The sequence below is a fragment of the Dufourea novaeangliae genome, unplaced genomic scaffold, assembly GCF_001272555.1.
Source record: "Dufourea novaeangliae isolate 0120121106 unplaced genomic scaffold, ASM127255v1 scaffold269, whole genome shotgun sequence".
NCBI classification, from domain to species: Eukaryota; Metazoa; Arthropoda; class Insecta; order Hymenoptera; family Halictidae; genus Dufourea; species Dufourea novaeangliae.
The window spans coordinates 57,215-67,538 of NW_015374146.1; the positions used below are offsets into that span (position 1 = coordinate 57,215).

At 40.3% G+C, this 10,324-nt stretch overlaps 1 protein-coding gene across 1 annotated transcript; it reads left to right on the plus strand.

Annotated features, from left to right (window-relative positions):
* The first annotated feature begins 379 nt into the window (after positions 1-379).
* On the plus strand, positions 380-9,907 carry LOC107191473 (netrin-A-like). Its single transcript, XM_015580534.1, has 2 exons — positions 380-1,745; positions 9,819-9,907. The coding sequence occupies exons 1-2, from the start codon at positions 380-382 to the stop codon at positions 9,905-9,907; spliced, it is 1,455 nt and encodes a 484-aa protein (XP_015436020.1).
* Positions 9,908-10,324: the final 417 nt, after the last annotated feature.

A 10,324-nucleotide genomic window follows, 5' to 3' on the forward strand; every position in this document is an offset into this window, starting at 1 on the left:
AGTTCGAGAGGAGCTCTGCGGCGGGCATTACCATTCTTAGAGGTTAGTTGTGTGTATCGGTCACGATGACTAGCAGAAGTGGTGTGTAAAAAAGGGGGACGATCAACTTTGTAACCTCGCCAGACATCGGGAAAACAGGATTGCGCCGCGAGATTGCTACCCTCCGGTCTCTGCCGGCTGCATCTTTCGTGGGACGAATAAAGAGAGAAAGAGGAAATCGTTGGACGGAGGAAGGAAGGACAATTTGCGCGTAGGTGACAGGGCAAGGGTAACAGGGGGAGGGGCAGGGGGAGAGGTGAACGAGAGGAAAGAAAAAGGGACAAAAAGGAAGAGAGATAAGTCTCGTCCGATCGGTGTTGGAAACTACAGAAGTCGAAGGATGAAGAGCCGACCAACGTGGACGCTGGGATTCATTCTCGGCGTGATCCTGCTCCGTTTACGGGGCACCCTGGCGGGCAACGAGATGTACGCCAAGATGTTCTCCAGCCAGCAGCATCCGTCCGATCCCTGTTACGACGAGGACAGGCCAAGACGTTGTATCCCGGATTTTGTGAACGCTGCCTTCGGCGCGGCGGTCGAGGCCTCGTCGACCTGCGGCAACAGTGGACGCACCAAATACTGCGATGTGATCGAACAACCAGGCGGTAGCACCGGCATAGGTCCGTGCCATATTTGCGACGACAGCACGCCACGGCGACGTTTCCCCGCCAGCTATCTGACGGACCTGAACAACCCGAGCAACGTGACCTGTTGGCGTAGCGAGCCGTTGGTCACCTCGCAGAGTTTCTCCGCACCCCCCGACAACGTGACCTTGACCCTCTCCCTCGGGAAGAAGTACGAACTGACCTACGTGAGTCTGCAATTCTGCCCGAAAGCGGCGAAACCGGACTCGATCGCGATCTACAAGTCAATGGACTATGGGAAAACCTGGCAACCGTTCCAGTTCTATTCGTCCCAATGTCGTCGTGTCTACGGTCGACCGAATCGTGCGACGATCACCAAGGCGAACGAACAAGAGGCGAGATGCACCGACAGCCATCGGTACACAGGCGGCGATAGTTTAGGACCTGTCGGCAGGATCGCGTTCAGCACCCTCGAGGGTCGACCGTCCGCCTCGGACTTCGATAACTCGCCTGTGCTACAGGATTGGGTTACGGCCACCGATGTACGTGTCGTGTTCAATCGGCTTCATATGCCCCAACAGCCCCCCCAGGAGCAACAACAGCAAGTCTCGCAGCTTGGGACCGTTGACGAACGGGATCACGGGCTGGGGCTTGGTCTCGAGGAGCTGGCGAAACGCGAGAGAGAACGGGAGGAGAGGATGAAGAATCAGAAGACGAGTCTGCTTAGGGGTGGAGGTGGACAAATTGTCGATACTTTGGCTACCCAGTTGCCCTCGGTTCATCAGGTGATCGCCCCCCAGGAAATGGAATCGAACGACGCGGTAGACATCGAGGACATGAGCTTCGTAGCCGCGGTGACCGTCTCCACACCGACCACCAGCACCCTGGCGAGCAATCTCGGGACAGGCACTCTGGCACATCACTACGCCGTCTCCGACTTCGCCGTCGGCGGCAGGTGTAAGTGCAACGGCCACGCGGCAAGGTGTATCCCCGGCAAGGACGGCGAGCTCGCCTGCGAGTGCAGGCACAACACAGCCGGCAGGGACTGCGAGATGTGCCGACCGTTCCACTTCGACCGACCCTGGGCACGAGCCACTGCCAGAGATGCCAACGAATGCAAAGGTGAGCTAGCGTGTGTTTTGGCCTCTTGCTACTGTACCGCCTTTCCCAGATTCCCTGCGCTTAGGGGGTAGCGACTCTCTCGTACTCGCGTGACATTAAAGGCGTGGTGTTTTTAGAGCACCGCCGTTGCTGATTTGATTCACTTTTAGGGATGGGTTTGGAACCTGATTTTTACATTCTCGAAACTCGAATTGTGAAACTTTATAAGTAAAGATGGTGTGGAAAATCGCTGACAGTGATTGCAGAGTCAGGACCATGGACATGATTTTTTTGTCTTGAATGAATTTACTCACTGTGTTTGTAATTCTTGATCTTTAGGGAAAAAAGATGTTCAATAGGATTTGAGAAGGAAGTACATTACTATATCTGTTTTCAAGAATCAGTAGAAAAAAAGGAAATTATAAAAGAATGATTTTTTATACATAATTATACAACATATATGTCGTGTATAATGTAATAGAGACTTTGATAAGTATTCCAAGATTTTTTCAGATTTTTTGAAAGCCTAACGTAGTGAAACAATTGAGCTTGAATATGAACGACCTAGGTTGCCTATGAAGTGCAACATATAGTTTGGTTACGGAGGGTTAATGGAATACTTTTGATCCTTTGGCATTGAATAACATGATGTATGATAAAAAATAGCATATCTGTCGTTATAAATTCATACGTGACTGAAGATTAGAGCTGTGTCGATACTGTTGTATGTGTTTGTCTACTTTGACATATTTAGACATTAAATCGCAGTAAATTAAATACTAGTTATACCCAACGAAAAGATTAACGGATGAAACAAACGTTTCTTTCATTCTGGTTCTTCCATAAACATCTGTATTCTAGTCATGACAATGTGACTGTTTGACTTATGTTTACACGTTAACGCTAGAACTACCAGCGTTTAATGTATACTAAATTAAATTGTATAATATATTGATATGAACAATATATAATACAACATAATGTAGTATGGTACAAAATGTATAATAAACTAAAAGTCAACAAATTCCGACAAAAGCAGCTTCACGATTTCCGCACATAATTGTAAAACAAGAAATTTGAAATCCATCACTTTGACGGATTTGGTGGACCTAGCGTTAATGAAACAAACGTAACTAAGGATTAATAACATATTTTTTCCAATTCTATGAATTGCAAAATTTGCATATGAATGTTATATGAATGTTTGCAGTCGTACCTAAACTTTTTTTAACGACCGTTTCACGTAGTTTTCTTGACTTTTATATAAACAAGTATAATAATTCTAATGGTGGTTAACATTCTTATGAGTTATCAGCGACTTATCGATGAGAATTGTGAACAAATTGTTTGTGCAACAACGAATACGAAATTTCATTTGCATTTGTTTCTAAGTTTTCGTCAAATTTTCGTAATTTTAAACCACTGCGCGTCAGCTCTAACGGTACGTATACTCCGAGGATTCGATACTCTCTGCATACAGTAAATTCTCCATGAGTGTTCGAAGGCTCCCCGATACTGAACATTAAATATTTCATAAACAAATGGCCATATGCGACTGAAATAAATATCATTGACTTCAGAATTCCAAGCCCACGGTGCTAAACCTTATTAAAAAGTCAGCGTTACACGTAGGGACTTCTCCTTGTCAATGCCAAGGAGTCTTCGAACACTTATCGAGGATTTACTGTGTTCCTTTGAACGTGTCTCGCTCGGAAGGATTATCCCCAGGAATGGTTCCGCGATTAATTAGGATTACGCTTCACTATTTTTTTTATCGCGATACCCCCCACCCCGTGGCGGGGCGGATAACGCGGTCGCCGCGCGAAAAGGGCGTCCTTTATCGATTCGAAACGATTTTCGAGGGTGGTGCGCGCTCGCCCCCGACGTTTTTTGATTCGAGCATATATTCTCGATATACATATATATGTATATACGAGGTCTCGAGGCAACGCGCTTCGCCGCTTCGAATTAAGGGGTGAAACTACGAAAGGAGAGCAGCCCCCAATCGTTGGGGTCGCGTTTTCCGCGGGGCAAGAACTCCGAGGAAGAACTTGAGAATAAGAGGAGTTGCGCTGGGCTCGTGAAGAGAGTAGAATCGGATAATCAGGAACGGGAGACGGAGGTATCAGGAGCGCCGAAACGAGATGAGGAACGACAGACATCCCACCACGATGTTTATTTACCATATTGTTGCATGATGTAGACCCACCTCTCCAGGAAGTGTCTCCATGTAGGGATAAACCGATACCGTCAAGGTATCGGTACTTTTACTCATAACTTGTGTCGAAAAAGGGTATCGATGTCTACTTACAATTATGTAGTATCGTATCAAAAGTATCGATACCTACTTGCATCGAAGGAAAATGAATACGAAGTTCTTTTTTATTAATATAGTATGTTTTAACCAGAGTTGAGCAGAATTTTATTCGAATAATGTGTACATAGTGAAAAGCTGCAGTACCTAAGCGCGTCACCCTGAGCTTTGAACAGTTAATGAGATTGAATAATTGTTTGGCAAATGTCGACTTATTCAGGAAGAATTATTATTTCGTCATAAGAATTAGAATTTTCACGTTTACACGTTTAAAAATGACGAAGTACTTTTTTATGTTTTATTCGTTATTCGAAACTCTTTATCTAGACAATGAATTTGCCCATTTCTGATTTTAACTAAGAATTTTAACTCGATACTATAAATACTTATTGTTAGTATCGAAACGAAAGTATCGATTATTTACTTGTATTTCGTCGAGTCAGTAATTCCAGATAGACCCCTACTTATCCGTCTTTAGATTTGCTTCAGAAGGAATTTCTTCAAAACAAACTGACCTTGTTATGAAATGCTGATTTAAAGAACTGTACAATTGGAAATGTGTGGGTGAAGTCTTTGAAATTCGGGGTTAAAATGGACCCAAATTCCCTGGGTTAACCCTCCCCAGTCACCCTACCACGCGACAATGTTAGTAAAATGGTATTCGATCGAACAAACTGAACTAGTTTTGTCGTGAAAATTATTCCGAGAATTAAATGTGAAACATGTCTTTACAACCCTCAGTGTTGACGGTGTCTGGGTTCATTTTGACCCAAGATTTTAGGCACCTCCCGCACCATTATTGGTTAGAGAAGATAAGTGGAGAGTACAGTTTCGTGTATTAGCATTTGATAAGAAGATGAGCATATTTTTAAGAATATTTGTTACAGAACATATCTAAGCACAGATGAGCGGGGGTCTATCTAGAACCAGGTATTGTCGTCTATTCGATCATCAAAAACATCGGTTTTCCGAGGGTTAACCTTTAAATAACAACGCTTGGGTCCATTGAGATTCGACTTTTCAGATGCTCCATTTAGCTCGTAAAGTTCGCAGTTTTAAATATTAATATATATTGAAATCAAAATTGGATAGCACTTTGGATTCTGTGATGGAAGTTTTACTATAGTAATAATAACACATGAACAACCAATCCCGTTAAAATGACGGATTTCAAATTTCTTATTTTACAAGTACTTAAATCGAAAACATTTTATACTATACTATATTCTGTTATATTATATTATATTATATATTATATGTATTAATATATTATATATAACATTGAACGCAGGTAGTTCTAGCGTTAAACTATATGGAAATCTTTATTTTAGTGCATTTCGCTAATTATGGATGTTATAAATGCAGAAACATCCGCAGTCTACTAATAATTCAAAGTGGCAATTGTTCATATCAGGTCAGATAAGCTGCATAGGGGTCAAAACCGATCTAGGTGCCACTGTCTCTGTGAAATAGTAATGCTTATTTAATATTAATACTTCGATAGGTGTCTAGACCGATAATGATTAGAATTGTTTCAATGCGAGATTTTTATGGCTGGTAAGATAAGTATCTACCATAAATACTGTAGATATCGATCATGTTTCTTGTTTACATGAAACTTATTAAATCACACTTTCAGTGATTTAACTTTATTTTATAAATGTTTCTTTGAAACAGGAGAGAGATTAGAACAAATAATTTCTGCTTTGACACTTTTCTGTCTACATACGAATGGCATGTATTTCTGTACCCAAGCTGAAATATTTCGAAAAATATTTTACATAGTATGTTTTCCTAGGTTCCGCGAGGTTTACAAAGCTTAGAAAAAATGAGACTGTTATAAAATTCAAAAGCCCAAGTTCCTATCTCCACTGTTTGAATGTTTTCAATTTTTAGCGTCAAACCACATAATTGACGCTCAATTTCATTAAATAATTATTTTCTACTTCTTGTTTTGTGATCCTAATCACATTAACAAATTAACGCCTCGAATGTCTTTCAGTTTACGGTTCGTTAAAAGCAAAACGAAGAAAGTCTTTTCTTGTGCACAACGATACGGTAGCACTTTAGAATCATTTTGTCTGTATCTATGAAATACGAAGGACATGTCCAAAGTTACGAGGTCTACTAAGGGTGAAATTCATAAACGTCATACGTGTGGTGAGCGACGCTTAACCAGCAGAATGTATCAGCATACGAATCCGTGCAAAACAGAAAACAAAATGGTGTCACTTGCCACTTCAACGAAGCCTGTAAATTTTACTTTCAGAACTGTACGCGCCGTCTGTACCCTATCCAGCGAATGTGTACCCCCTCTCCCCCTGCAATATAAAGTATTTTCAGTCCCTTTCAATGTTTCTGAACTACATATATCCCTTTTTGTTCTGGCGACACGAGCCAGGCGTCGTTTAAGCGCTTAAGTAACATATGCTTGGATTTCGCGTTTTGAGCGAGGCAGACGGCGCACGCAATTTATGGGGGTACAATGTTGGAACTATGGGATTTTCATGTCGAGGCTTCCTGGTTGAAATTATCAACGCAATTTTAATAATCATTTGACATGCAAAGCATCTATTCTGATCTGATATTGCTTTCTTTGATTTTGTTCCGAGCAGTTGGAATAGGGGACGAAAAATGATTAAATTATCGAATATCGGTGGATTTTAAGTATTCAAGAACTCTTTCGCATTATTCGATGTCAAATCGATGTCCATGTTGATTAATTATTCGCTCGTAAATAATTCATGTCGCGAAACGATTTTTATTAACCCATTTTCTGAAGAATATACGCCATTTTTAATACCTTTACGACACGGATTTATTACACGTTGCGACACAGTTTTATTAGTGAATTGCTAACTCTTCGCGACGAAGTCGGTGCTTCTGTGTGCGACGACATTACAAGAAGTTATTGGAGTATTTTGCCATTTCCAGGAAAGTACGTATTGGTATAATTGTACAACATAATATAGTACATATAATACAAAATGTGTAATCAGCTAAAAGCCAACATAAACTTCGACGAAAGTATATTTATAATTTGAGTAATTGCGAAACAAGAAATTTGAAATCCGTCATTTTGATTGGTTTGGTAAATCTACATAGTGTTGAGGAACGTGACAGGCTCGTACACGATAGTTAATGTATGTATAATGTGTAGTGATCTTTGAAAGCTTATATAAACGGTGAATTGCAAAATGATATTATTTATTTGTAATATACAGGGTGTACCAATTAATACAATCATCCAGAATGTCTTTGTTCCTATCAATGATAAAGGGAAATGGTAATGTTGAAATCATATGTTTGTAGCATATTGAATAGCTGTTATCCACTATTATCTACTGTAAAGTTTCAATAATTATAGCTTACTTTCGAACTGAGATTTTCAATCAAAGTAAAATCTATACGAAACGACACACACTTTTTTCAACGACTTACAACCGTAACCTCAATCTCATTTCAATGACTTTAAGATGGCGGGAATGAAGTCACGTTGAAAATTGTCTTCGTTACCATTTTTACTGAACGAAGGAAAAATCGTTTTACGTGGTGAACAGATACTATTTTCCAGGTGTCTGTTGCATCATTATTTCGTCTATTCATTAATATATTATTAGAAATATTCTTTCTAAACAGGAGCCCCCATTATGTGTGAGGTCTGTCATACGCAACTATAAAACACCTTTTGTTTGAATTGCGACGAATACTCGAAAAACAAATTCAATTTCCGACTGAAATGTACCTTTGAAAACTTAAACAACACCAAAAAGAAAGCACTGAAATATCGAAAATTAATCGACAACCAAGTGTAATTACTGTGTCCGTCGCTAATAACCTCTATATGAGCAGTTTTGATGCTAAGATGAACCCTCTAAAAAAGAAAAATAAAATAAAATATTGATTGATCGATTCTGTTACCAGAACGTTCGTTTACTTGGAAGTTATTTTCGAGGAGCAAGGTGTAGAAACATGACTGGAATGGGTTTAGGCGTCGAATGGAATATTCTTCGTAACTCAAAAGGGGCGGTTCTTGTTGTTGCGGGCCCGCCGTTAATTTGACACGGCACGCGTACCGGCTGTTTACGGCAATGAATTATGCTCTCGAGGGTCCGCTTGTACGACGCCGTGGTTATATGTGTAGTTATACGTGTGTGCAGTATACACCCCGTGATTCTTGCCTCCGTACTTTTCTCCTTTTCCTCGTGCCGTCCTTGCCGCTCGCCTTTGTGCCCTTTGAATCCTTTCGTTGCCCATCCACCCCCCCCATTTTCCACGATTTTTCCTTTCACCCTGGAATTCCCGACTTAACTTACGACGAGGAGTGCTGGCTGACAGACGATTTTCTTTACGCTCCGGTGGTTAAATCTTTCTCTAATTTATTCTCATTCCTTTGCACTCCAAGAGACTATTTTATTGTAAACAACTGAAAACCAAGATATCAAGATTATCTGTGCTGTGTAGGTTCGGAAATGTTCAACTGTTGTTTTCCTAATAACGACCTTTCAAATTGACAAAATTGAAATTTTATTCGTTCATGTGGTTTGCGTTGTAATAAACAGAACTTGCCTTTTTTCTGTGTCGTTACAGTATCAGTGGCAGTGGGGCCCAAATGCACGTTGTGATTATTACAACGCAAACTATATGAACGAATAGTTTCAATTTTGTCAATTTGAAAGGTCGTTATTAGGAAAACAACACTTGAACATTTCCGAACCTACGCAACACAGATAATCTTGGTGGGGTGCCAAAGGGGTAAACATCTTTTGTTTCTGCAAAGGTACACAAGAAGGGTACGGATATACCTTACTGGATTTGGATATAGATTAGATGTGATTTTTACATCATTGAGGATTGAGTTTGTTGAAGGGTTTTGTTCATTTGAGAATGTTTTTCTTATTTCTTATGGGAAGTAAGGCGCTGTAGGAATTATTGTGAAAATGTTTTAAACTTCCTCTGTTTTTTTCGGAATTAAGGCGGTAGATTCATTTCTAGTGCCGCTTGCGGTAAACAGTCATCGATGATGGCCTCAAAATCACTTAATTATGGGAAATTGCTTCACTTCTTAGCTCGTTTGAATTTTTTAAATGTAGTATGCTACAATAAACATAGAAGAATTTGTGGTTTTTCGTAATAAATAATTATTTTTAAAGATGTTTTGGTCAGACTTTCTGTTATTTCTTTAACCTTTAGCTAAACGTTGTAATATCGTTAAACCTTTGAATGTAGAATTAAATCACTTATAGAGTTTTTAGCTTCTATCTTTTCTGCAGAATCGAACTCAATTGAACTTTCGACTCTTTCAATTAAATTGTAGACTTAACCTACGATTTCGAAGAAAATTCCCTGAAATTTCGAATTTACAATTAAATTTTTCAAATCGTGCTGCGATAAGCAAAGTAACTAAATTTTGCTCCCGGTATATTGACTCTTTTAATTAATCCTAAGCATTCCTTATTAAATTTCATTGGTCAAACAAATAGAGGCTTTTAAAAAATAAACCATACAATCTAAAACCTTTTGTATAAAATTTTATATTCGCGAAAGTGTAACGAAGCATCACCTGCAAACACCTGACAAATTCAATTCTGATTTCTTTCGTTTATTAGTAGTAACCTTCGAGTCGCCTAACATGTTATGTATATATAAATTTCTGAATAAAAATAGAACGACAGAAACGGTGGCCGCGCGTGTCTCCGTGTGTCTGACAAGTGTCTTCCGGTCGAATAAAAATTGAATTAGGCATAGGGAGGAAGGAGGGCGAAGGAGATTATAAGCAGGATCAGCCCCGGAATTCATCGTGCTCCCGTACCAAAATTATTACAGTCAAAGAAGAAAACGATGGAGGAGGAGGAGGGTGGAGGCTTAGCTCGAAATTCGTCGCGCCCTTCTGCGAACAATTACGGTGAACGACGCGACGACGGTTGATTTTGCCGCGCGCCCGCGTCGTAGGAACAGAAACACTCGACGATTTTATTACGGGGATCCTTTTCCAATTAAACGGGTTGCTATGGCGATGCCCACGCGAGTGCTTATGGTGTCCGTAGGAACGCTGATTCGCGTGCACCGTTCCTCTCCCGCTGATTTATCGTTTCACCGTGAACGCTGTTTAATAATACTTAAATAATAATTTAATAATAATTACAGGCACTCGAGTGAACCATAAACGTGAATAGATTTTGTTTAAATTCATAATTGAGATCATCGAAATATCCGGTGTTGTGAGTAGAGGTTGCGGGTGCCAGGAAAACGTGAACTGATGAACAGGCTATGGATTTTATACGGG

Excerpts from the sequence above, each read along its gene's own strand:
- LOC107191473 (XM_015580534.1), top strand. The coding sequence starts at position 380 with ATGAAGAGCCGACCAACGTGGACGCTGGGATTCATTCTCGGCGTGATC. Across the intron at positions 1,746-9,818 it reads AGATGCCAACGAATGCAAAG|GATCAGCCCCGGAATTCATC; the intron begins GTGAGCTAGCGT and ends GATTATAAGCAG.